General features: G+C 48.4%; 12 protein-coding genes across 12 annotated transcripts; 7 read left to right on the top strand and 5 right to left on the bottom strand.

The window, feature by feature from the left end:
• Nucleotides 1-602: 602 nt before the first annotated feature.
• On the top strand, nucleotides 603-1,894 carry N7518_007429 (uncharacterized protein; the record flags this gene model as incomplete). The annotated part of the gene is made up of 2 exons (XM_057188356.1): nucleotides 603-1,388; nucleotides 1,445-1,894. 2 exons carry the CDS (start codon nucleotides 603-605, stop codon nucleotides 1,892-1,894), a joined length of 1,236 nt encoding a protein of 411 aa, XP_057040059.1.
• A 476-nt stretch (nucleotides 1,895-2,370) lies between these two features.
• On the bottom strand, nucleotides 2,371-5,349 carry N7518_007428 (putative pH signal transduction protein PalA; the record flags this gene model as incomplete). The annotated part of the gene is made up of 7 exons (XM_057188355.1): nucleotides 2,371-2,791; nucleotides 2,846-3,248; nucleotides 3,298-3,872; nucleotides 3,931-4,825; nucleotides 4,899-4,953; nucleotides 5,023-5,260; nucleotides 5,342-5,349. 7 exons carry the CDS (start codon nucleotides 5,347-5,349, stop codon nucleotides 2,371-2,373), a joined length of 2,595 nt encoding a protein of 864 aa, XP_057040058.1.
• A 412-nt stretch (nucleotides 5,350-5,761) lies between these two features.
• On the top strand, nucleotides 5,762-6,172 carry N7518_007427 (type II toxin-antitoxin system death-on-curing family toxin; the record flags this gene model as incomplete). Its single annotated transcript, XM_057188354.1, has 1 exon — nucleotides 5,762-6,172. The coding sequence occupies one exon, from the start codon at nucleotides 5,762-5,764 to the stop codon at nucleotides 6,170-6,172; it is 411 nt and encodes a 136-aa protein (XP_057040057.1).
• Nucleotides 6,173-7,386: 1,214 nt separating this feature from the next.
• N7518_007426 (SET domain-containing protein) lies at nucleotides 7,387-8,429 on the top strand (the record flags this gene model as incomplete). Its single annotated transcript, XM_057188353.1, has 2 exons — nucleotides 7,387-7,402; nucleotides 7,456-8,429. The coding sequence occupies 2 exons, from the start codon at nucleotides 7,387-7,389 to the stop codon at nucleotides 8,427-8,429; spliced, it is 990 nt and encodes a 329-aa protein (XP_057040056.1).
• A 222-nt stretch (nucleotides 8,430-8,651) lies between these two features.
• On the bottom strand, nucleotides 8,652-9,951 carry N7518_007425 (putative mitochondrial carrier protein; the record flags this gene model as incomplete). Its single annotated transcript, XM_057188352.1, has 6 exons — nucleotides 8,652-8,858; nucleotides 8,913-9,250; nucleotides 9,307-9,525; nucleotides 9,577-9,650; nucleotides 9,706-9,740; nucleotides 9,838-9,951. The coding sequence occupies 6 exons, from the start codon at nucleotides 9,949-9,951 to the stop codon at nucleotides 8,652-8,654; spliced, it is 987 nt and encodes a 328-aa protein (XP_057040055.1).
• A 2,332-nt stretch (nucleotides 9,952-12,283) lies between these two features.
• On the top strand, nucleotides 12,284-13,715 carry N7518_007424 (putative sterol carrier protein; the record flags this gene model as incomplete). Its single annotated transcript, XM_057188351.1, has 2 exons — nucleotides 12,284-12,777; nucleotides 12,833-13,715. The coding sequence occupies 2 exons, from the start codon at nucleotides 12,284-12,286 to the stop codon at nucleotides 13,713-13,715; spliced, it is 1,377 nt and encodes a 458-aa protein (XP_057040054.1).
• Nucleotides 13,716-13,890: 175 nt separating this feature from the next.
• Nucleotides 13,891-15,033, bottom strand: N7518_007423 (DUF3431 domain-containing protein; the record flags this gene model as incomplete). The annotated part of the gene is made up of 1 exon (XM_057188350.1): nucleotides 13,891-15,033. One exon carries the CDS (start codon nucleotides 15,031-15,033, stop codon nucleotides 13,891-13,893), a length of 1,143 nt encoding a protein of 380 aa, XP_057040053.1.
• Nucleotides 15,034-15,827: 794 nt separating this feature from the next.
• N7518_007422 (Cytochrome P450) lies at nucleotides 15,828-17,816 on the bottom strand (the record flags this gene model as incomplete). Its single annotated transcript, XM_057188349.1, has 9 exons — nucleotides 15,828-15,996; nucleotides 16,069-16,241; nucleotides 16,291-16,677; nucleotides 16,737-16,844; nucleotides 16,896-17,002; nucleotides 17,057-17,241; nucleotides 17,294-17,426; nucleotides 17,564-17,708; nucleotides 17,766-17,816. 9 exons carry the CDS (start codon nucleotides 17,814-17,816, stop codon nucleotides 15,828-15,830), a joined length of 1,458 nt encoding a protein of 485 aa, XP_057040052.1.
• Nucleotides 17,817-18,213: 397 nt separating this feature from the next.
• Nucleotides 18,214-20,520, top strand: N7518_007421 (uncharacterized protein; the record flags this gene model as incomplete). The annotated part of the gene is made up of 11 exons (XM_057188348.1): nucleotides 18,214-18,282; nucleotides 18,345-18,365; nucleotides 18,431-18,479; nucleotides 18,553-18,628; nucleotides 18,788-18,978; nucleotides 19,031-19,065; nucleotides 19,121-19,241; nucleotides 19,322-19,665; nucleotides 19,717-19,839; nucleotides 19,929-20,334; nucleotides 20,399-20,520. 11 exons carry the CDS (start codon nucleotides 18,214-18,216, stop codon nucleotides 20,518-20,520), a joined length of 1,557 nt encoding a protein of 518 aa, XP_057040051.1.
• A 1,826-nt stretch (nucleotides 20,521-22,346) lies between these two features.
• N7518_007420 (uncharacterized protein) lies at nucleotides 22,347-22,856 on the top strand (the record flags this gene model as incomplete). The annotated part of the gene is made up of 2 exons (XM_057188347.1): nucleotides 22,347-22,481; nucleotides 22,539-22,856. The coding sequence occupies 2 exons, from the start codon at nucleotides 22,347-22,349 to the stop codon at nucleotides 22,854-22,856; spliced, it is 453 nt and encodes a 150-aa protein (XP_057040050.1).
• Nucleotides 22,857-23,144: 288 nt separating this feature from the next.
• On the bottom strand, nucleotides 23,145-23,791 carry N7518_007419 (uncharacterized protein; the record flags this gene model as incomplete). The annotated part of the gene is made up of 4 exons (XM_057188346.1): nucleotides 23,145-23,251; nucleotides 23,305-23,383; nucleotides 23,441-23,632; nucleotides 23,684-23,791. Coding segments are annotated over 4 exons (486 nt in total), but the record flags the coding sequence as incomplete, so codon positions are not given.
• A 158-nt stretch (nucleotides 23,792-23,949) lies between these two features.
• N7518_007418 (RNA-binding protein) lies at nucleotides 23,950-25,646 on the top strand (the record flags this gene model as incomplete). The annotated part of the gene is made up of 3 exons (XM_057188345.1): nucleotides 23,950-23,983; nucleotides 24,042-24,855; nucleotides 24,911-25,646. 3 exons carry the CDS (start codon nucleotides 23,950-23,952, stop codon nucleotides 25,644-25,646), a joined length of 1,584 nt encoding a protein of 527 aa, XP_057040048.1.
• Nucleotides 25,647-25,920: the final 274 nt, after the last annotated feature.

The following is a 25,920-nucleotide window of genomic DNA, read 5'->3' as shown; positions in this document are numbered from 1 at the left end:
GGCCAGGACGAGATTATCCAAATTGCGTAATAATACGGTCATTATTGTATCAAATACCGCTTTGTTTTGCGTCAATCACTATTAAATGTCTGTAAGTTTGGTAACACACTGTACGGACCGGTGAACTAGATGTTCTGAGCACAGGTTTTTTCATAAATAGTGGAGTCGGATTTGTCCGGGGTGCATGAAAGCCTCAGATGAAGAGAGAAGGGCAGTGAAGGATATTCAGAGTATAGAGTCTCGTTAGGAAGAGCCTGGTCTCTTGTAATAAACAGAGTAAACAGATACAGATGAGCTGATCTATCAGATTCCGCTTATTAAATTCCGCTCATCCCTCTATGGCCATATGCAAAGAGAAAATTCTGTAGCATCGGTGGAGGGACCCGAGATATCCGAATACGATTGATTAGCCGAATAGGGAAAAGCCCGACACTTTTCTTGGGAAGGGCTTCACGTTTAACGAGTCTAACTAACTTAGCCTCCTTGGAGATTATATCATCATTGACGTATCCCTTAGCTCCTCTGCCTTCCACCACATCTTCACCTCCAAATCCCAAAACATGACCCGTTCAATACCCCTGCACGGGGCAAACCAAATCCCAATGAAAGAAGATACCCTTAGACGCCGGAATATCAATGGCTCGCAAGTCAAGACAGTTGGAAACGGCCATACCAGCCCATCAAAGTCAGCCCCGAAGCCCCAAAAGCCGCCCTCCCTTCTCCGTCGCGGCAGGAAATTCGCGGGTAAGCACACATGGACATTCCCATTAGCGCTCATGCTAGCCATCCTCTCGGTATACGTGCTCCATCCGACCGAGTCGAATCCAATTTCTCATTTCATATTCCTGTCTTACAAAGAGCCATCCCTGGATGGCGACCGAAACGCCCCCGCGCAGTATGGCAAGGGTCTGTGGGACATAGCGTTCGTGTCATTCTACGTCATCGTGCTATCCTTCACGCGCGAATTCATCATGCAGGAAATCCTTCGGCCCTTCGCGGCCGCGCACATCAAGTCGCGGGGAAAACAGACCCGCTTCATGGAGCAGGTGTACACCGCGATATACTTCGGAGTACTGGGTCCCGCGGGGTTGTATGTCATGCGCCAGACGCCGGTGTGGTACTTCAACACGCGCGGCATGTACGAGCTCTTCCCGCACAGGACCCATGCGGCGGAGTTCAAGGCGTACTACTTGTTCGAGGCGGCGTATTGGGCGCAGCAGGCGGTTGTTATGCTGCTGGGGATGGAGAAGCGGCGGAAGGACTTTATGGAGCTTGTTGCGCATCACATTGTCACACTGATTCTTATTGCCCTCAGCTATCGCTTTCACTTTACGTATATGGGCATTGCTGTTTATATCACACATGATATTAGTGATTTCTTCCTCGCCGTAAGTCGCATCAATTCTTCTGGTTTCCGACAACCCGAATATTGACAATCTCCCAGGTTTCGAAATCCCTCCATTACATAGCCCCGGACATAATGGTGCCCTTCTACGCAACCTCCGTCGGCAGCTGGATATATCTCCGCCATGTACTAAATCTCCGGATCCTTTATTCCCTTCTAAACGAGTTCCAAACCGTCGGCCCCTACGAGCTCAACTGGGAGACTCAACAGTACAAGTGCTGGATCTCCAACATCATCACCTTCGCACTGCTGGCTGTACTCCAGGCGCTGAATCTTTTCTGGTTGTACTGCCTGCTGCGCAGCGCTCTAAAGTTCCTCCTGACGGGGGAGAAGAAGGACGATCGCTCCGAGTCGGATGAGTCTGAGATTGAGCAGGAATACAAGGTTAGTGGGGATATCAATGGCCATGCTTTGAATGGCAGTGCATTGCCCAATGGCAAGCCTCAGTGTGCCGCTGATGGCGTTGATATCTCTGTCAAGGCGCCCTAACGATGCTCGTGTGGCTTTTTGGTCCTTCCTGGGGGTGCTCACACTGAGCACTAGATTCATCTTTCTCTTACCCCGTACCTCGCATTGCCTTTGCTGTTCAACGATTTTGAACAAAAGTATTTGCTCCATCTAATCCATCATGTTGTGCCATGTATCATGGCGATTCGATTTTCTGTTCTCTGTCCGACCGTTGCTGTTGCGATGTCTCACTTCGTACGATTAGATGTGCCATACGATATATTATAATAATAATTTAGACTTGAACCTAGGTTTGATCATCGCTGATCACATAGACAATCATTCCAATGGGTGGTCTGCAATTTGCAGATATTATATACGCAATCAAGGCTATGCTCGCACCTCATTGCTCGCGATGCATGAGCAAAACAGTTTAAACATGTAACAAAACTCCAAAGCTATGTGCGAAAGTGTGGATCTACAAAAGGAGATATAAACATTTTTGTACCACAGCATAATCAAGAGAAACGCAGGCCCTTGCTGGGATCCCAAGTTCCCGTTTGAGGAGCACGAGTGGGCTGGGTCGGGGCTGGTCCAGGTCCTGTGCTTGGAGTGGCATTAAGGGGGTTAGCGGCAGATCCGAATCGAATCCCCATTTCGGGGGACCACATCCCCGGCATACCCCCTGGCATGTTCGGCGTAGAAACTGGGGGTGGGGCTACAGGCGCGCGCACCGGCTGGGGTGCCGTGAGAGGGGGTGCTGTCTCAGCTGGCCGTACGGTGTGAACGGGTGGGGGGAGCTGTGATGGCACGTGGACGGGCTGCGCAGCTGAGTAGGCGGAGGGAGAATGATGGGTCCGAGGTGACTGCTGGGGTTGTTGGCGCAGGTGTGGCTGAGAAATATGCAGTGAGGCCATCGCTGCGGTATTGGAGATGTCTCTGGAAATGTAACGTCAGTCATAATCCGTCTTAGTGATGGGTAGTAACACATACGTTTCCAACTGGCTTGCCTCCATCCGACGCTGATGGACAAAAACCTTTGCGTCGTCGCGGAATCGGGCTACAATCTTTGCAAGATCATTGTAAAACTTTCGCCCAACGTCGAGGTTGGAAATGATCTCCTTATACTTCAGATATCCATTTTCCAGATCCTGCAGTGCCGCTTCTCGTTCCTTTGTCGACGCGTCACCCTTATGAGACCCAGTAAAAGTCCGGTTAGCTTCTCGGACCTGGTCCGAAAGCTGATCTTGCTCTCTTCGCTCTTGGGCTAGCATCTCACGGTCCGAACCGTATAGCTTAAGATGCTCCTCGAACAAATCCTCAAACTGGCTTGCCTGGATAGGCTGCATGGGGAATTCCCGCTCTAGTCGAGCTGTCTGTCTCAAAAGTGCCGGGTCTAAATGCCATTAGTCCAGTTCAAGATTAATGAAAAAAAAAACACGTACGAATATCATCCCCGCGACCTTTGTCCTTCAAAGCTTGAATTCGCCGCCTCCTCCGATTCTCCATTCGAGTGACCTCGCTCAAACAACCGCGCAGTCGGTTAGCCTCGCGCTCAACCTCTGGTGGAATCACAACCCTCCGGCTACTAGGCACAAAGGATTCCAAGTCCCGATTTGTACCAGTGAGAACGAGAAAGACAGATCGTGAATCTCGCAGCTTGCGCTGCACAAGATCATCACTGCCCTGGGCGGAGGTGAAATAGCCGTCAATTTCGGTCAAGCTCTTGTAGAGCTTAGGCGCGGCGGATTCTGATGTTCCGCGGGTCCAGCGATCGGTGCCGTATTTATGACGAGCCGCAAGATCCTCGGCCTTTTCGGCTGCTAGAAGCTCAACGCCTTCCTTATACACAGCCAAATCATTGCCTTTGACTCTGGCGGTGTCGTCGATAGACCGGTGCAGGCGATTCAGGCCATCTTGTTGGCGCATTTCCTCTGCGTGCGACACAAGCGTTGGCGGGAGACCTAATGGTTTTTCCAGCGCTTGTAACGACCCTGGCAAATTGAGCGATGAAAGCAAGCTTTAACCTGATGTTAGCAGAATTTCCCTTGAGTGTGGTATTACCGTTGAATACATACTCTCGCAACTTGTCGGACATAGACTCCAGCTCTCCAATGAGAGTATCATTGACCAGTCGGTCTCGACGATCAGTATAGATACTGGCGGCAATGTGAACTGCATATGGGACCAATTTTGAGAACAGTGGCTGCCCCAACGGACCATTATCACCAAGCATAGAGATCGCGTCCGTAACCTGCGAAGGTGCCTTGGCGAGAACCATGCTGGCACGCTCGATAGTCTTGAGCTCAGACTTGGGCGGCACAGGGTTGATGTAGATGATATCGTTATCCTTCTCGGCACGCTTGAGGTCCTCCACGACACGGCTCTTCAAGCCATTCAAGTCGCCCAGTACAGTCCGATTAATCCACCGCTGCTCTTTCAACCCTTCACCGACACAGACCAAACAATCGCGCAGCCGAGCAACCTCTTCTCCATATTTGCGCTTCTCCAGGCAGTCAAGCGCCTGTCGGAACTGAGCAGCAGCAGCAAAGTGGTGATGTTTTGCAGTCATGTGGTGGATCCAGTCCGTGCTAATTGCATTAGACTTGACAGCCAAGTCACCTGCATCCCCGTAGAAGTCTGACACCTTGGCTGCCAGTTTCGCAATAGACACATCTTTCAGTCCATCTTTAACAGCTTTCTGCCAGAAGCACTCCTGGCCCTGTCCGAGCAAAAGAAGTTCCAGACTCTGCAATGTCACTTCATCCATATCCTCTGGCGGCGACGTTCGAAGGTCTGGAATGATGTCGGTTCGGAGGTGGCTCAACACCCCAGCGGCGGAGCAGAGGTAGTTACACGCCTGCTTGAGTCCATCTGCGGTAGTCCGGTTGGTCGCATATGCAAGCTGGGAGTATAATGCGGCGAGATTGAATATGATATTCGCTAGTTCGAAGCGCAGGTTATTTTGTGAGACTAGAAGCCATGATGTATTCTTATTAGTCTCGTGTCCACCAAATCGGGCCTCAATCTAAAAAAACGAACTCACCTGGTCGCGAAACATTAAAGCCAAAAGCTGGATACCACGAAAAATCCACTCCGACCTATATAGTACGCCAACCGTCAGCTTCGAATGCCAAAATCCAAGAGCCAGGACTAGAAAAATAGCGCACATCGACTGGGAACTTCCCACCCAGCCATTTCAGCTGAGCCGCATATGTGACCAGGCGACTGATGCCACTGTAATGCGGTTCCTGGACATTGATGGCTTCAGTTCGTAGACGATCAATAATCATCAGATCCTCCGCAAACATATCCGGGCGTTGATCATATTTGGTCGATATGTACTGGGTGATTGCTGCGGAAAGCGAGACGGGATGGGAACGCCGAAACGGGAGCTGGAGAATATTACTGTAGGAATAGAGCAGAAGGACCAGTCAGTGGCATTCCTCTCTTCTCGCACTCGCTCATATGCTGCTGGGGGGTACTCACGACGCCATTGTCGCTCGAGGCGGGGTTTGGAAGAGTCCGTTTGTTTTGACGGCGGGAAGTTCAACCCCACCGGGCAACGGAATGACGTTTGGTGGCCTGAGGCATCAACCCAATACTTGCCTGGTTAAAAAGGAGGCTTCATTCGACACTGAAAGTTAGGAATTGACTCGTCTTAGCCTGAACTGAAATTATTGCACATTCCCTTTCCGTCGGGCAATGAATTAAGGAGACCTACACCTATGACTCCTCGCTGAGAATAGGCCACGACCAAAGCGCCCATTACTCTTCCTAGGGCTTTGGTCTACCTAAATAGACTCAAAAGCTGTTTCTTTCCAGGACAAAAAGGATTGGACAATATCCTCTTGACCTCTTACCTGAGGCACTTCTTCCAACACCTGTCATTCATCATATGTTCTCACAATGGCGACACCAATGCCTCGATTCTTGACCATGTCGCAAATCCGAAGCCTTCATCACAGATTTGGAGTCCCCCGTGCCCCCCTCACCCAGATATCTATGCTGGAATCTGCAGTCAATGCGCCGGTGAATAAGAACCACTATGAGAAGGATCGCGATGTGTTTCGGCTGGCAGCGATCCTAGCCGAGCGGATCATGCAGAACCACGCGTTTCAGGATGGGAACAAACGCACTGCCCTGCTAGCGGCTGATATGTTCTTGAGGGTTAATGGCTATTCCCTCCAGAGGGTTCCATCTGCAGATGATGCGCACACCGAGGGCCTCGCAGCGGCGCATGTTGCAGTGGTCACTAAGAAATGGACCGTTGAACAGCTGTGCAACTACTACCAATCTGTCGCGCTGCCTGTAACCTAGTCCACACTGAGGTTAGACATACTATGCTGCCCGTGGAATAGCGTGCTGAAGATAGTATCCTGCCTCTGGTTCTATGCCAGTTGGCAGCACGTGGCTGACTCGTTGCTGTCTATGTATTAGTGCTAGACTGCCGAAGCAGAAATTGAATTTGCACCATTATTGGTCCTATTTATCACAATCTAATACATATTTCCGCTTAGGAAGGTTGTCGTAAGGCTCGTATTAGACTCCGACTAGCGGGGAAATTAGGTTAGGATATGGAGACGAGGATAACTGGGCGATTCTAGAATACAACACATTGTTGGCCAACATATAATGCACCTATATATGGAAAGAGTCCCACTGAAGCCAAAATCCTACGTGTCGTGGGGAAAATAGCAGTCTAGATCGGTCTTATATCGACACCACGAGTCACGCAAAAGTTCTCTAACAGGTGGGAAAACTAATATATAGGCTTGCCCGGGTTTCCCGATAACCACGGAAACCTTCTTAGAGACCAAGTCACCATTCATGTCTTAGGTGATAAAATCCGCAGTAGTCTTCTAAATTCGAGAACCTTGTGTCCCAAAGTACCGGGAAAGGGGCGAGCAACATTGCTAATCATGAGCAATCTGTCCATCGTATCTATAAGATAGGCACATGGGATACCAAGACCCAAATAGGACACCGATTTAGGGTTTTTTTCTACTTGGCATAGAGGTGGGGGATGGTCAGGGGCTGATCTCTACAATAATCACATCTTCTCTGCCATCTCGGCCTCAGCCAAACGCGGCTAGTGTGGCTGCAACCTCTCAACCTCCTGGGATATTCCCTCGTATACCTTTGAGTCATATACCTCTGCTGCATTTTGAGCTAGACAGATCATGATGATAAGATGTTAGACAAACAGGGGGTCCGTGTCAGACATAGCCAGCCATGGCCAGGCGTGACACGAGGTGCAGCACCATTGCTCCATCGCAAGAACTATTAATTGCTACGCTATGCCATTTTGGGATCATCATTAGGCTTTGTTGGGCAGTACTATTGAGATCGATCACATATATTTTACAAGGTTGGTTAGTAGACCTCCTAGCTTTTAAATAGCCGCATTCCCCTTCTCCAATAGAGCTATCGTGTCGCCCTCCATCCTATATCCAACTTTATTCAACTCCGCTATTCTACTCTATTCGGACCTATAACCTGGTGCAAACCGTTCCTGTTGTGACAACACTGCCATGTCGGCAGGACATCGTATGTTACCCTGCTAAGTAGCTTGGGAATGCATCTGACTCTCTATCTACTAGCGTATCGCCGCCTGGAAGTGCCTGACGAAGTACCATTCGAGTTAAAACCCTCGCCTGGCAAAGGATGGGGTGCTTTTGCCACAAGACGCATTGACCGAGGATCTCTCATCCTTAGCGAAAAGCCAACCTTCGTTATCTGGAGGTCTCATAGAGAAATCACGGATTATCATGTTAATATGGCGATTCAACAACTGTTGCCTAGTCAGAGAGTACAATTTTCACTCCTTCGCAACAATGGGTCAAGCTGGTTTACAAGTATGAATGAAGCTTTCGCAGAGAACTCGTTCAACATCGGAAGTTCAGACCGCAATAAGGCCGAAGCTCATGGCCTTTTCCCTCTTCACTCGCGCTTCAACCACTCTTGTATACCGAACTCGAAGATTCCAACGGTTAATGGCGAGGTCATTTCAAGCTTTGCGACCAGAGACATAGAAGCTGGCGAGGAGATCAATTTCTGTTATAATATGAATTTCGAAGGAAAGACTAGATATGAGCGTCATCAAGCCTTACGTTTTACCTGCGATTGTGTGGCGTGTCGGCCTGGCACTCCCTTCCAAGAACTTAGCGACATGCGACGGCGATTGATCCGAGGGCTTCAATACCTTACGCGTGGCGTGGACTTGGATGGGCAGGCTGAGGGTCCGCATCCTATTATTGTCGACTCGACGCTGAAGTTTGTCGCAGAGACTTTCAGCATACCTCTTTCCTCTAGATTGATTTATACTCTTCTGACAATTTTCTTTCTCGAAGAAGAGGGATTGCTAGATGATTTTATGGACGCAAGGTTAAGACCGACATTAATCAAAACGGCGCAATTGTTCAAGTCTGAAAGCAATAAATGCATTGTCAGACTAGCTATGGATCAGAAAACCTGGGTAAAGAAATTGCAAGTGGCATTCACACTATATGGCCGAGAAGATGCTGCCGATTATGAAGTTGCCCTAGCGCTACGTCGATTGCGCCCGTTGTTTTAAAGTTTTTTCTTTCTTTCATATTTCAAATGTTGATAATTCATTGTGCTATTTGATAAAAAAGAGCTTTAAGCTCATCCATGTATGTGTGTGGATAATAAATACGAGAAAAGACCTCGGGATGCAGAGGAAGACGAACATCCACATGTTCAACGCAAAGAAAATGTTCAAAAAATGGACTGCCATTTCATCCTAGTATGATTGCCGCCTTGCCAACGGTTGAGTTTAGTTTGGGAGCTCGTCAATGCGCATTCTGATGTATTCGAAAATGCTGAGCAGGATCATGTTGTTGACGCCGGTCCGGATAAGAATGATGGACAGGCCCTTGTACATGCCGGATTTGGCGACAGCTTGTGAGGCCTCACCAATCTCACTGGCTTTTCCCAGCAGAACACTCTGTGCGCGAGTCTTGCGCGTATCCAGAGGATAAGTCTATGAGTCACATTAGTGCATGTCCCAAAACAGGGTATCGGCCTGATCACATACGCAGAACCAGGGCACGGTGCTGCAAATGGCACCGGCAATCATAGGTGCCCCGAAGGGGTTGTTGTCTTGGCCCAACTCCTTGGCTGCGAGTTGCTTCACAGTCTCATAAACACCAAAGTAGAGTCCTGAGCCCACGGTGTCGCGTAACGCATGCAGGCGGAAACCGGTGTAAAGGCCCCAAATTCCATATCGTCCATAAATCTTCTTGATGGCTTGAACGGTACCCAAGCGAGGCTTGTCACGCAGAGATCGGTCTCGGACTGCGTCCGGGGCAGCCATGGCGCGGTGAGACACTAGAACTGAAGTTTGAACGACATTCTTCGCCAACTCGAAGGGGCCTATTTTAATGTAAGCGCGGCTCCTCTCACTCTTCCATGTATCAATCTGAACATACAGGCAATAGGCGATGCGACCAAGCCAGCGATGAGGCCTGCAGTGGTGAAAGTAAGAACACCCGTCACGGTGGGGAGGCTTCCAGGCTTGTTGTAGTGATCCAAAGGGTTAGAACCAGTTATGCGTTCGACGCTATCAGCGATGATGTCCTTGAAGGCATTGTATACGGTAAAGTTGACGACGCGGACTACCGTGACACTCGCCAAGGGTGGAAGGGCGCCTATGTGATGGTCAGTCGATCCTTCAGCTACCGACTTAGATACCGACTTACCAGCGACATATCCCCGAGGCCCTTCAGTGACCCAGAGATAGCGGACACACTGCCATATGTTCTTGAAATTGTGTCTTTCAAACTAATCAGCATATTAATCCCATCTCTAAGGTCATATCGAATACTCACGTCTGCATCCGAGTCTTGACGTTCTCTAGAGGAGTCTGCCCATCGGAGAAGAATTAGCATCATTCGCATCTCATATTAGTCGCAAATAAGGATTGGAGTTTAAAACAAAAGCTCGCCGAATGAGACACTCACCACCGACAATGTAGCGCAAATAGTCGACACCCCCGATGCAACCTGGGTTTTGTACTTCTTGAGGAGTCTGTTGCGTGTGGCCTCATCCATATTCCAAGCTCTGTGATCACGCATGATGGCGGTTCTTGTGTGGTGAGTTGATGAAAATATGGTACATGTTCAGAACTGTTTAGTTACCCCGAAACTTTCTCCATTGGCAGCGCGGCGCCGAGAAATAGCTATAACAATATCTCTCCGTGGAAAAGCGTTTTAGTTTGCACAGACTCTGATGCTTTCAGGCTGGGGAACCCGATGGAACGCAAAGCGGCCTCTCAGAACTAGAGTAGACCGTTCAGCGTCCCACAGTTGACCATTAAACAGCTCGACCAACCCAGTGCTATCTTCGGTCTGTTGAAGAGTATCCCAGCAGGTTTTCACAGTATAAATTGGTGCGTTTAGATCCGATTTCCAGATTATAAGATAGATTCGATATTAGTGGCCGGTACAATGACGGCCACGGCAATGGATGCAACCCCGCGTTCACGCGTTCACAGATGGAATCGAGGTATGGTGCAGGATTGAGCGGTTCAAGTGATGTTCTAAGAGAGTCCCCTGTCTCAGCCAGTCGGGATATTCTTGCGCAAGGTGTATCGTCTATAGCAATGGGTTACTAACAGTGGTCGCGAGCTATGAGAAGACGATCATTAGCATCAATTTGCTTTCCCCGTGTTTCTCGATAGTAGGAAAGAACGGATTGTGAGTATTCATTTTCAAGAGGACAACTTACTGACGATATTCCCCTATTCCACCAGACAAACTGTGACCTCAATACTATGTGAAGAAAAGAAGAGGGAATTGCTGCAAAATGGCATGTGGACCGAGCTTAGCTCAGGCGCTCAAAGGGGTTTAGGGCCAAACAGAGTGACGTCGTTGTGAACAGAACAGGACTTCTTCTGTGAACACTGGCATTGTTTGAACATTCGCATTGTTTGATTGACTACTTCGTACTTTGTATGTATATCCATGCAGAGATCATGATAATATTTTATCCTATTTCTAGCCTCGGCACCGCCGAGGGACATCTACCGGTCGCGGTCTGATCATGTCACTTCTATACATTTCGTGTAGAAACAGGTAGAGACAGGCATGATACTTTACGATGTATGGGGTACTTAAAGCGGGGAGATCATAGCAGGTTAGACCATGGATCATGGTAATCTGTGCAATATATATGGAGGACAGTACTCCGTGACGAGCTCGGGGCCCCACGCAGGGATTAGGGTCATGACCACCCATTAATCGCATCAATCGAACCCATGGAATTATTGTAACCCAGATTACAGCCTCAAATACAAACATTGCCGTGGTTGGGTGATGCTGCAAATCATTGAGCAACACTCCATTGCCTCCCTTGGTAGGGCTAGAAGGGTTAGCTAGAATGTGGCTCATAGAACGTCCATACATATGTAGTAGTCAACATATCAACTGATCGATTGCATGATTATCGACGCCTGGTTCAAACTGTGCTACCAGAATCAACTGGATTAGAATTGAAGAGATGAATTGTAATAGTAACCTTGTGATTGTCTCGTACGTCCCGGTCTCTTTTCACATGAGATCTCTACGCCTCGTCTGAATAGATGTAGATTCTTACTTATAGCTTAATTTGGAGGTTATTATACTTAAAATTGTCAACCATGTTCCAAAGAGTATTGAGGTAATCGAGTCACCTCAGGCATTATATAGTCACAATGCAAAAGTTTCCCTCAATTTGCTCAAATATATATCTCGACTACCTCGGCCCTTTCTAATCGATTTAATCATAATATTCGGCCGCTTATGCGACCTTGTCATGTCATTTTGGTAGTCTTCCTAGATGTCTTCTTTATAGACCCCTTCTCACCTTTCTAAAGTTTTCTAGGTAGACTACAATTTTACGGAAACATTTGCAGTAGCACTGTATATTCATGCAGTATAAGCTTATTTTACATTCGGCCGATCTCCGTCATAGAGATGGGATGATAAACGGGATTGAATATTGACCTCATGTACACACATGGTACGGGATGCATACATGGATGTTCCAAGGTTGTTAGTACTAGCCTTGAATTGCTTAAAGATGGTATAGAATACCTCTGCAGTCCAATGAGCAGAGATTGTAACGATATGTTGTGTCACTGTTGCCGGAAGAATCGAACCACAGCGTCAAATGACTTGTGTGTATCCTTCACCCTACCATGGGATGATCGGTGGCGGAGTACTTTGCCGGCATAAATCAGGCACCAATAGCTGAAAATCAGGCATCCAACCCTCTTCGGTTCCTCGGGACCTCGGTCCTTCCCCGCAATTTTATGTTGAGCTCTCCACATATCCCGCCGATTCTTATTTATAAGGCCTCGCTTCTCGAGTCGAACCTATACCAACTCCACTTATATTTATCTCTGATAAATCAACCCACATATACACCATGGGCAAGAAGCAAGGGACCCCCGCTTATGTACTGGGCGTTGGCATGACCAAGTTCATCAAGCCACGCGGTAAGGTCGACTACCATGAGCTCGGCTATGAGGCTGGTATTAAAGCCATGCTCGACGCCAAGATCAACTATGACGATGTTGACCAGGGCATTGCATGCTACGTCTACGGCGACAGCACCTGCGGCCAGCGCGTCTTCTACCAGTTCGGCCAGACCAGCATCCCTATCTACAACGTCAACAACAACTGTTCGACCGGCTCGACTGGCCTCGCCATGGCCCGCAATATGGTTTCCCATGGTGTTGCGGACTGTGTGCTGGTCGTCGGCTTCGAGAAGATGAACCCCGGTAGCTTGCAATCCATGTACAACGATCGGGAGAACCCAACGTCACTGTTTGGGAAGATGATGGCCGAGACGCGAGGTATGACGAACGCGCCCGGTGCCGCACAGATGTTTGGAAACGCGGGTAGGGAATATAAGGAGAAGTACGCAACCTCTGGAGTGACAAGAAAGGATATCATGCTAACATGCGAAAAACAGGTACGGTGCTAAGAACGAGGACTTCGCCGAGATCGCCCGCATCAACCACGAGCACTCCAAGCGGAACCCCTACTCGCAATTCCAGACCGAATATACCCTCGAGCAGATCATGAACGCGCCCATGATCTACGAGCCTCTGACCAAGCTACAGTGCTGCCCAACCTCGGATGGCGGTGCCGCCGCCGTTATTGTCTCGCAGGAGTTCCTCGATGCGCGTCCCCACCTGAAAGAACATGCCATTCTCATCGCCGGTCAGTGTCTAGCCACCGATGACGACACAGTCTACAGCAAGAGCTCCATTGACTTGATGGGCTTCGGCATGACGCGTCGGGCGTGCCGCACTGCCGTAGCCGAGGCCGGCGTGAATGTCAAGGATATCAAGGTTTGCGAGCTGCATGATTGCTTCTCGGCCAATGAGATGATTACTATTGATGCGCTGGAGCTTAGTGAACCCGGCCAGGCCCATGAGATGGTCCGCCGTGGCGATATCACGTACGGCGGAAAGATGGTCATCAACCCATCTGGCGGTCTCATCTCCAAGGGGCACCCGCTTGGTGCTACGGGTATTGCGCAGTGTGCTGAGCTGGTCTGGCACCTGCGTGGCTGGGCCAACAACCGCCTGGTTGATGGTACTTCCGCGGCACTGCAGCACAACCTTGGTCTGGGTGGTGCCGTTGTTGTCACCGTCTACAAGCGTACTGATGGCAAGGCCGCCACCGCTGTACCATCAGGCGTCGTTGGCAAAATCAACGGTCTAGGCTATAACCCAGCTGTGGAGGCTAAGGGATTCACTGCCGAGCAGGCCAAGTCCGTCGTGAGCAAGACGCATAGCTCTCGGTATGCCCTGTCAGACACCCAAGAGCGGGTCCTTGCTAGGTTTTAAACGCACGGCTAAACATCGTTTTGGTCAAGCAATTTGTAAATAACTCAACCAGACTGACATGAACGATATCCAATTTTTTTTTTAAAATGCACCCTAATCTATCCCGTCTATATGCCCAAAATGTTAAGAGTTTATTCTATAAACAAGTTTTCTAAACCGCAAAAGAAATCATGAATCATGAATGCGTCTTCTCCCAATCCTCAGGGAGCCTGTAGTCCTTCGGCACAGAATACTGCCCTTTACAGCTTCCCGGACCCCGGCACTTCAAATCACACTTGCCATACAACCGGCAATAGCACTCAGCAGCACTAGGACAAGAATCGCGATTCAACCGGTCAAGATCAATTCCCCGTTCACCAGCATGGTCCGCAAAAAGAATGTGCCAAATGTACGAAACAATCCGCCCAGCTATACGGTCATCACCAGGCGCAGCCCTAGACTCCCGATGCACATTCCGCGAAACCCCATCATCACTCCCATCCAGAAGCCACTGCCTCAGCGCAATATATTCACTCTGAGAATGCTGCCAGATGCGCTCGCGGGAAACCACAAACTGCGCACAGCACTGCGCGCGCACGGCATCCTGCCGACCAAGATAAAGATGGAAAGCACTGCTAATCTCCTCGGCACGCGCATCAGCATCCCCGCCAAAGATCTGGCCAAGCGCCTCCGGCAGCGCGAGATCCGATGCCGAGCGCGCACTCCACGGCGACACGGCGCTCGACAGCCTCGTCTCGAGACTGCCCTGCGCGGGCACGGAAGAAGGACACGTGCCGGCGCTCCAGTCGCAGCGCAGGTTGCTGTACCCGGCTTTCAGTGCGGCGTGGATGTCCAGGCTGCGTAGGAGCGCGGCGTTGTCGTAGTCCGGGATGTCGTTGTGCCAAGCCCAGCGGCTGCCGTGCACGAAGACGGCGCCGGCGGAGGGTATGTCCGCGTAATTATCGATTAAGAAGGTTAAGTAGGCCATTGCTTCATGTCCGCGGTTTGCGGGGACTTGGAGCAGTTTGGAGGTTTTGTCTGCCGGCGCGTCCACTTGGTACATGCATACATGGTACTGGGTGCGGAGCGGCTCTAGCCAGGACGGGTCGCCGTCCGACGAGACATGGGAGACTATCAGGGCTGGTTTGGTTGATTCTGCTAGGCCGGGGCAAACTCCGCGGGCTTCTGGGATGATGGATGAGGTTGTTTGGTAGCGGACTTTGGTCCAGGCAAAGAGTTTGTCCTTGGTTGATTGCGGGCGGTTTAAGAATAGGATGAAAAATAAGATGCAGAGAAAGAAGATTAGTTGGATAAGTGATCTTTGTACTTTTCGGCCCATGTTTGTATATTAATTCATGCAATTATATGTGTCTTCATTTCTTTTGCCTCCGCGTTGATATTTCAGATATTTCGGATCATGCGGGAATGTTGGTGCCTTAGGTGTGAATATCACCCCTATTTGCAAGATCTGCACGATCTGCAGGAGAAGTGCCGAGAGGTTTAGATGTGGATGAACCTGTGTTTTATTTTTGGCTTTATCCTTTACCCTGTTATGTTTGGCGTTCATTCCTGCGGAGTAGTATCATCTAATAAGTGGTTCTATAGATATTGTACTATCGGCATACAGTGACAATCAGATATTAAAACCATAGCAGTCCTTATTGTCTCATAAGTCAGGACAAATATAGCTCTGTAAGCCATAAATAGAGAGTAACTATGGTTTTTATTGTTGCCTAGTGGTAATAAACTATATTATTTTCCACATTATGTCTTATGTTTCTGTCTTCACTCTTACTTTAATCTGGTTTTACTTCAATATTCCCTCTGTAGTATTTGCTAATATCTCCTCTACTTGGAGATATGTCCCATAACTTGCTAATATACGAACTATGAAGTAGCAACATAATCGTGTCATACCCACCTCTATAGTTGCTCGATTCCACCATGGGGGACATTGTATTTCCTCGTTATGATCGTGCTACAGCATTCGAAGCTTGACAAAGTACTCTTTAATCTTGATATTGGTGTCCGAACCCGAACAGGTTCTAGATGAGTTTCAAAACGACCCAGGCTGGCAGACAAACTCATCCACATAAATCCAAAGTGCGGGAGTATTGAGTTGATTGGATTTTACTAGAGCCTTTTTGAAATAACAACCTGCAATTTCCCGATAGGAACCGCAGCAACCCATTCTCGTCGTGGGGGAAGGATTGCCTCAACATCGTTGGACTTTTTCACTTGTTGAATATGATACTTTTTCAAGATCTGGGAGACAGATAAGTAAAGTTCCAAATATGCGAAGCTATTTGTTTTCCGGGTCAGCAAATGGAAAATAGTAACTGTATGTGCAAGTCAATATCAGAGTACCACATACTGATTGCCAATGCAGGTACTGGGACCCTTGGAAAACGGGATATAATAATCGTTGCGCAAAGAAGTCGAGTCTTCACTGTCTTTCTCGAGCCATCGATCAGGTCGATAATAATAAGGCTCAGGGAAAGCAGTCTCATCGTGCAGGTACCAGATAGGCGAGCTGGAAATCATAGTCTGCAAATTATTAGCCAAATAACAGCGCGATTTGTGTCAGGGAGCTTACACCACCGGGAATATGCTTTCCAGAGAGCAACGATCCTCCCGTCGGTACAATTCTGGGTAGCATAGCTGATGCCGCTCCAGTCCATCTAATTCCCTCCTTCACGCAAGCTGCCAGTCTTGGTATTGACTCGAGTTCCGTCATATCGGTGGTCCAATTGGCAGCCTTCAAGTCCGAAACAAGATCATTTTGCAAAGACTGGTTGAGGGACAGTGCCCACAGTATATGAGCGAGCGTGGCGGAGGTTGTATCAGTGCCAGGGCCTAACATCTCCTTGCCTTCTGACAAGGCAGACTCTGGGGAAATTCTTTCCCCGGCCAGAACCTTCAGAAATGACGCCTCGGGTGCTTTTTCGGAGTCTGTTGCAAGTTTCAGCTGCTCCATTGCCCACTGGAATACTGATTAGGATTTAATCAGGGAAATATAATTGAGCCTTTGGTTGTACACACATCTTCAAACTCTTTGCTTGAGGTCGATGGGCCACCCCAGCCGGTAAGTCGAGAAGTTACTTCACAAATCCTACCATATATTCTCATTATAGTGGGAAGGTTGGTGTGCTGAAAGCTCATATCAGCGTGATCTTCGGGTAATGCAGTCATGGTACATACCAGTGACATTTTTGATGACTTTAGGTCGTTTTCTTTGATAATTTGTAGTTCTTTTCCTCCCATCAAAGAGTCGATCGACCCAATAGAACTTCCAAACGCGAATCTTGCTGGAGACATCACGTCAAAAGTCCGCTGTGATAATTTACCAGATATTCACTTACAAACAATGTCTGCTTCAAGGGCTCGACAGGTAGTAATCAAGTCGAAAGGTCCTTGGCTTAATTTCTCAAGTAGGATATTAAATCTCGATATCTCATCTACCATCATCTGCGTGAGAAGGGGCACTTTGCTTCGATTGAAGAGAATACCCATATGCCGGCGCCTTTGTGCATGTTCTTTTGGGTCTCTATAGAATCAATTTAGTAAGCTTCTATTCCTCGTCTTGACGATTTACTCACGTAATCGAAAAAAGGGCCGGGTGTCCATCTTGAACGAACTGGCTGTAGACTCGAGGATCTTTGACATATTTACTGGCTGGCGCATGTACGCGCTTGTAAATATCGAGCGAGTAGAAAGATACTTCATTTGGACCTATTCGAACCAAAGGGCCTTGAAATTCGTGAGAACATGTCCCAAAATGGAAGTATTACTTTTCTCCCGTTGGCCAACCGTTCTTGGATCCCCACGTTTGAAAGATAGTAAAATCAGTGCTTAGGACTAGAACTTACCAAGTCGCTTGTGTAGTTTTGGTAGCTCCAAAGTCAGATGTCCTCGATATTCCGTGGGGAATTCCCATAGTAAGCGCGATATCGGCGCAAGTAAACTGGCGTTTGGAATATGCGACAGAGGAGAAAAGAAGTACGTATGGACAAGCTTTTGACAAGATCAGTTGGTTTTCTTAAGTCAACAATCTCAAGTCTCTTAGCATACCCAGATAACAGCTACCAGAGCAATGAGAATGCCCCAAATCAGCAATGACATGATTTCTAGAATCTCACTTGGCGATTTTCACCGGTAACCAAAGAGTTACAGATCCCTTTATAAGGAACAATTATATACGGTCGGCCCTAAGCAACACATCGCTTGTACCTGCCGTATTGCTCGATTTTTCCCGTTGTAGTGGTTTTGCGCCAGAATAACACCACCGCGACCGTTTGTGGCATAATCTCGCGCCATTCACAATTTTCCCATTGAAGAGCCGAGGTCCACATTTATACAGCCTAACAATTCTAGCTCTGTTGATATCGAATCGTGCGAAAGCTAGTAAATAATGTGATTGTAATCTTTTCCCCTGACGATATTTCCTACTTATTCTACTCGGACCCCTGGTAGAATCGAGTCAAGAACTATACACAATTCACTTTCGCACCTCGCAGCCATGGATGATCTTAAGAATACTGAAGAATTTTTGGCGCAGGAGGTGAATGCCAGTGATGAGAATACTCTGGTATGGTGTCTTCTATATGCAACGGAGCTATAGCACGAATTAACATCTGTTGTCTCTCATAGGAGCGTCTGGGGTATAAACAAGTGAGTGGAATGATATAAATCTTCGATTCGAGAACTATATGCTGACTTGATACTTCCTGACATAGGTCCTTAACCGCAGCTATTCACTTTTTGAGAATTTCTCAACTTCGTTTGGTATCTATTGCTCCTTTCCCTCTCCTAAGGTGCGCATGGCGTCTGGTTCTTGGTCATTAACTGTTTCAATTAGCTGCTCTATATTTCGTCGGTGGTGTTCGAGTGACGTTTACAACGGGTATCGCAGCTGGAGGACCACTGGCTTATTGGTAATATTCCCGAACCGATTCTTTTCACACTCCGAATCCATTCGCCTAATCGGATTGCTGTCCAAGGCTTGCCACAATGAGCCGTTCACAAGCGAGGAGCTTGCAGTCGGTAACATGGATCGGAGGCAAAAAAGGTGGCTTTATTAACGTGTATACCAGGACGAGTTACATTATAACCTGTGTGTTTACATTCATCACAGCAGCTGTGATCGCAGAAGCGTGTTCGGCGTCTCCTTCTGCTGGTTCGATTTATCTCTGGGCTGCGGAGGCAGGTGGTAAAAGATTTGGGCGACTCTTTGGCTTCGTTGTAGCCTGGTGGAGCACAACGGCTTGGACAACATTTTGTGCCAGTATGTCTCTCGGGTGTTATTGTTGTCTATATCTAAACTAACTGATTTATAGGCAATACCCAGTCAGCTGTGAACTACATGCTTTCGGTGGGTATCATGTTGTTATATCTGACAGTGTCGCCTCTGGACTAACTCGGCTTAGGAATTGACTGTTTTCAATGTCGACTTTCCCACCGATGTCTCAAATATCAAGTTTCGCGCTGTCCAATGGATCTGCACTGAAATCCTCCTGGCTTTAGCCGCATTGATGAACCTCGCATCTGGTATGTATACTCTCATGGATGGCCTAGAATGATAGGCTCACCTCTTAATCTTGGCCTGCAATGTTAATTTAATTGTATAGCGCGAGTATTCAAATACGTCTTTTGGTTCTCAACCGGTGCTGTCTTTCTGGACTTCATATTGAATGTCGTCTGGCTTCCGATCGGTGCGCACAACACCTTCGGCCTGCGGACTGCCCATGAAGCTTTCATGACTACATATAACGGAACGGGAGCTCCAGCTGGTTGGAACTGGTGCCTTTCATATTTGGCGACAGCAGGTATTCTGATCGGATTTGATGCCTCCGGTCATGTTGCCGAAGAGACAAAAAATGCCGCCGTCAATGCCGCTAAGGGTATCTTCTGGAGTACAATCGTCAGTGGAGTTCTTGGCTTCTCTGCCGTGATCTTATTCCTTTTCACATCGGTAAGTCTATCCAGGAGCTTTTATGTCGGCCCATAAACTAACAATTGCCAGCCGCCAATCGATGTTCTTTTCTCATATGACGCTCCCCAACCTTTCGTGCCCTTGTATGCTGCACTTCTGGGCGAGGGCGGACATGTTTTTATGAACGTTCTCTCTGTCGTAGCTTTATGGCTGGTATGTTTTCTATTGCTCTTGAACTTCCTACAACTGATAAGGGGAAATAAAATGGTTGATGTAGGAGGACATGCTAATCTATCTGATAGAATACCGCCATCGCCATCACAGCAGCCTCCCGTCTTGTCTTCGCCGTCGCCCGTGACGGAGTACTCCCACTATCTGGATGGGTATCGCGGGTCTCTAACGAGGGTCAACCTAGGAACGCAGTTCTTGTCGTGTGGGGTGTGGCCGCGATTATTACCTGCACTATCCTGCCCTCCGGAGTGGCATTTACTTCTCTGGTCTCAGCTGCAGGTGTTCCTTCAGCTGCGGCATACGGACTCATTAGCCTTGGAAGGCTGACTTTGACCTCCGGCGAGAAGATTGAGGCGAAATGGTCTCTCGGGCGACTAAGCAAGCCGTTCCAATTCATTTCGGTTTTGTGGAACGGCTGGGTTGTTGCGGTACTCTTCTCGCCATATGAATTCCCGGTTGAAGCCTCCACGCTAAATTGTAGGTGTCGTCTGTCGCGAGACTAGCAGCCATTGGAAGAGATTTTGTGCTAATATATATTTAGATGCGCCAATTATCATGGCTATTGTGACTATCTTCGCGCTCATCTCGTGGTTCTTCACTCCAGCGACAGCGTGGGTACCGCGAGGCCGGCTTTCCCAACCAGTTGCAGATATTGCAAATTGAATTGCGGGTTTCATTCTCACAGGTCGAAAACGCAAAGTTGCTATCAAGGGTAGCAGGAAAGTATTGCGAACCATTTAATTGTTAGATCGGTTAATTCCTTCCTTCATTATTCGAAACCATGTTTCTATCCATCCATGGATATATATTCCGCACCTGGACTTTCCATGAACTGTATTTTCAAACACATTATGCAACATTTATCAAGTCACAGCAAAAAAAACTTGAGAGATTTGACAGCTCATTAGATTTCCAAGTTGACAAATTGAAATCAAAACAGAGGGCCAGATCAGCCACGTGACCATGACATAATCCGCACTACTGGCCCCGTCGAATAAAATTTTGCGATCCGCTTTCTCTTTTCCTTTCTTCTTCACTTCAAAACATATACACGGTCCCCAACACACTCTTGTCGATGGAATAATCTCACTCTATCTACATATTTCAGTTTAGGGACCCAGACCGAAGAATGCTCGTTCTAATCCCGCCCCCTGACATGCAGCCAGAGGGGAACGGGTTCGCTTTTGAGCCAACATTCCCAAACCATGTATTGATATGAATCTTGCGATTTAGTCTTGCAGACTTTGATGCTTTTGCAACCGGGTTTTACTCGCAGGAGTCAGCTTTGGCTGGCATTGAACTCTTGATGTTGTGTTTCAACCCTGCGAGGCATATATCCTTGCAACTTGCATGGTCATTTCCTCCAGACAGGGATGACCATATTCGCGTCTCTTATTTACTAACACAGCTAGATAGATGTAAAAACCTTGGCATCTTCGAAGTCTTGTCCGTCATATCTTGATGTTTGAGGTCAAAAAGATGCCTAAACTAAGCCCTCACAGTTGGATACGTCCTTCTGGAGACTCCCACTTGTTACGTCCGCTCCCTCTATGGGGCTGTGGTGTCAAAAGTAGGGGAGATACATTCCTTGTAAACACCTATAAATTCTGAATATTATTCCAAAAAGCTTGTTATTGATATCGGAGAAAACACAAATATGCTCCGTCGTTGTGGAATGCTGTAGATCTGCATCTCACATCAGTCCTTGCTAGGGACTCGCAGCAACCCTTCATCGAAGACCTACTTCGCCATCCCTGTGAGAGTATTTCCCCTGCATTTTGAGTAGCAATAGGGCATGACTGAAGTTGTCAATAGAAAGCTCGTGAAACCTGCACAGCCCCTCAGAATCTGTTTGACCAAAGCCAGCATTGAAATTACTGCGCGCTCGCTCGGGTATGACGGTCAGACTTGAGTATGCAATTCTTGTAACTCTGAGGCTTGAACATGGAATGCGGCACGATTCGTCTTGAGGCGTGGTCCGCATACATAGCCTTTGTCGCTTTTTCTGGCTTTTATTCACGATTCACTATCATCGGATATCCCTTGATTGATCCCACACCAATCATTGGCTCCAACAGATATACTTCATAGTAGATGGCGTTAATGCCCATACAATCTACAAATCAATCAAATCCCTCTCTCCCGAAACAGCCATTGAGTATGGCCAGAGGCCTGATAAAATAAACAAGGTAATACTATTGCTGTTTATCCCAGAAGGAGTCCGAATACCAGGCGAAGACGCGCGGTAGCTAGTCGTAACAAGACTCTTCACCCTAGCCCCCTTGGCCTTCCATTCCTCCATGATGTGGATCGAAGGGGCTGCATATAAATCCCACGTAATTCCCCAGAGCCTAGGGCTCTGTTTCTCTCAGCATCCTGTCCATTTGCAACAATCACTCATTTTCTACTACACTCATTTGAAGACAAGTATTTGGACATATATTCATTCCTTCTATCTATAACCTACTCAACATACACCACCATTCACAATGGCTCGTTTCAGTCTCTCATTCATCTCCATTTTTCTGGTCCTTGCGGTCTTCGCCCTCTCCATGCCTACCAAGCGTGATGAGCAAGCTGCTACTCAACCTTTTAGCCTCGATGGCACTCTCAAGGAATTGATGGTTAGTTAGCTATGTCAAAGTTCCTATGAGAAGTTTTATATTAACCAATGAAATCAGCATGCATCTAAGTTGATGGATGGTCTTGACAACAAGGATAGCAACGAAAAGGATAATGACACCGCTGAATCCAAGGCGCAGCAGCAGCAGGCCAGCAAGGAGGAGGCTAAACAGGAGGAGGCCAAGGTTGCCGCGAAGCTGGCTGATAAGGAGGCAGCTGGTGACAAGCCCACTGCCACCCCTACCAAGGGACTGTCCTCCGGCAATTTCGTGACCCCAACTGCTACCCCCACCCACAAGGCAACATCTCAGCCCAACGCCTTGGGCAGTCTTCCCCTCATCGGTGGTCTTCTCGGCGGTGCCGGAGGCGGTCTCTGATTCACCAATGATCAAGCACCCATGTATGAAACTGGATATGAAGGTGCAGACTGCGATAAGCGCAATTCTCTTTTGGTAGGCACTGGCTAGTCGATATTCGCTTTCTCCGTTTATTTTGTTTTCAAGGAGATTGGGATGGGATCCTTATTAAATTTCACGATTAATTTGATATGATTAGTTCAATTATTTGTCCGATGTCTCCTTCCCAACCTGTATTTGGTAAAAATGTATCCTTAAATGTGCTTGTTCAAACAAAACACCTTCCCTCTCATTATCAGACCATTCGCATCATGAGCTCTGGTCGCGGCTTGCCTGTTGTTGCCCTTCATGAAGCCCCGTGTAGTAACCCGCATAGTACCATGACATCATGAGGTGCTTCAACGACTCATCTTGGACTGCAGATATATGTTAGTTCCCTGAATCACCATATCTCAAACGTGGAGCATACCATTTGCCATGATTGGGTGAGGCATCGGCATAGCAGGTGTGGAAACCGCAGGATTGGCAGCAGCCACAGGTTGAGAAGGCTATATATTGTCAGTGAGTCCTTTGTAGAAGAATACATTATTAAAATGGCAATATACCTCGGGAGCAGGCTCAGAAATCTGCTCGTCAACAATCGAGACATCCTCATTCTGGGGTTTTTTGGCACCATCCTCAACAGGTTTGGTGCGTTCAATGTCACTGTCATGTATAGCCGGAACAACACCAGTGTCTTCCGTTGCTCTCAAGACATCTTCAACATTTTCACCCTTGGCGTGAATGCTCCAATAATGCTGCGGTCAGGTTAGATATTGGTCACGTGAATTGGACATTTAGTGCCTGACCTGGTATTCCTCCACAGCATCATCCCAGGACTGAACGAGGGCAGAATCATCCCAGACCTCTGCATGGGTCAAGGTCACTCTTTTTTTATTCTTCCCCATGACGTTGGCCTATTTGGCGTTGTAGTAAGTAACTAGACATCTTGGCGGTGACTGTGGTAATGGTCGAGGTGGCTCACCGCCTTCCGAGCAAATCAGAGGAGAAAAAAAAGTTTCCCGCAGATGATCGAGCAGCATACAGTCTCAATTCAACACAACAAAACCTCAAAATGGCTCCCGATAAGAGAGTTTCAAAGCGCAAGGGTATGTAAAGTGGTTCTGACTGGCGAAATTCTCTTTCCTTTCACTAACGATACTACAGCTGCGCCTGTCGCCGCCGATTCACCCGCCAAAAAGACCAAGAAGGTCGAGGCTAAGCCTGATGAGACAACCAAGGAGGCTGCTCCTAAGTCTATCTTGAAGAAGAACGAAAAGAGCACCAAGCCCAAGGCAGAGAAGGCTGCTGCGCCGGCCAAGACCAATGGCGAGCCCACTCGCCAGGTCAAGCCTCGCAAGCGTGCTGCCGACTTCCTTACCGACGAGGAGCCTGAAGAGGCAACTGCGCCTGTGAAGGCTGACAAGAAGGCCGAGAAGAAGCCTGCTGCTAAGAAGTCGAAGAAGGAGGAGGTCGAGGCCGCGCCCGCGCCCAAGAAGGCTGCCGCCAAAAAGTCTAAGAAGGAGGAGACAGAGGCTGCGCCCGCTCCTAAGAAGCCCACAGCTACAAAATCCAAGAAGGAGGAGGCCGAGGCCACCCCTGCTCCCAAGAAGGCTGCCGCTAAAAAGTCTAAGAAGGAGGAGGCTGAGGCCACCCCCGCTCCCAAGAAGGCCGCCGCGAAGAAGGCTGCCCCCAAGGCCAAGAAGGCTGAGCCCGTCGTTGAGTCCGAAGAGGAAGATGCGGAGGAGGATGTCTCCCCTGCTGATGAGAGCGAGGCTGAGAACGAGGGTGATGACGACCAGACTGAGGCTCTGATCAAGGGCTTCGAGAGCAGTGGCGACGAGGACGAGTCTGATGGCGAGGGTTACAAAGAGGGTGAACCTATCCCCAAGGCCCCAGATACCAAGAAGGCCGAGCGCAAGCTGGCCAAGGAGCTGCGCAAGAACGGCCCCCCCGAAGAGCCCGGCACTGTTTACATTGGGTGAGTTTCGACCGTAATTCATGATCATTTTGAACCATCTAACATCCATTTTCAGACGTATCCCCCACGGTTTCTACGAGCACCAGATGAAGGCTTACTTCTCCCAATTCGGCGAAATCACCAAACTCCGTCTTTCGCGCAACCGCCTCACCGGCCGCTCCAAGCACTACGCTTTCATTGAATTCTCCTCGACCACCGTTGCCAAGATCGTCGCCGATACAATGGACAACTACCTTATGTACGGCCACATTGTCAAGTGCAAGTTCGTCCCCAAAGAACAGCTGCACCCTGAGATCTGGAAGGGCGCCAACCGTCGCTTCAAGGTTACGCCATGGAACCGCATCGAGAAGAAGCGTCTCGTGAAAGGAAAGACACGTGACCAGTGGTCGAAGAGTATCGAGTCCGAGCAGAAGAAGAGACAGGACAAGCAGGCGAAGCTCAAGAAGGCTCTGGGTTACGAGTTTGATCTTCCCCAACTGAAGAGCGTCGACGATGTCCCCATCCAGGAGGCCCCCAAGGCTGTCGAGGCCGCTGAGCCCACTGACCCTGCCACTGAGGAGTCTGCCAAGGCCATCGAGGCCCCTGCTCCTGTTGAAGCCCCAGTTGAAGCCCCTGTTGAGGCCCCCGTTGAGGCTCCTGTCCCTACCGATGATACCCCCAAGAAGGCCAAGAAGGGCAAGAAGGAGACATCTAAGGCGGCTGCTACAGAGTCACCGGCTGCTAAGTCTCCTGCCACCAAGGCGAAGGGAAAGGTTACTAAGAAGGCCACCAAGACAAAGTCCAAGGCGTAAACGGGATCATCTGAAAATTGTTTCTAATTTCACTCATCAAGCCTTTTTCCCCAAATGCATTGTGTTTTTTTTTCCTTGATCAATAAATTTCTTTCGGTATTATTATTCAAATCCTAAATCCATCAACAATTGTAAGAAAGAATGTTACGGAAAAAGCTCAGTGGTGGTAAAGATGATGTTATTACTATGGAATGGTTACGTATGATATCCACCTTGCTTAGTCATGCTTCCTTGTAGTATAGGCCCTCACAGCTGCCCCCATCAGAAGACGGCT

This window comes from Penicillium psychrosexuale (assembly GCF_028828465.1).
Source record: "Penicillium psychrosexuale strain IBT 29551 chromosome Unknown utg000004l, whole genome shotgun sequence".
Lineage (NCBI taxonomy): Eukaryota > Fungi > Ascomycota > Eurotiomycetes > Eurotiales > Aspergillaceae > Penicillium > Penicillium psychrosexuale.
Note: the sequence above shows the minus strand (reverse complement) of the source record. Positions and strands in the feature narration are given on the sequence as shown.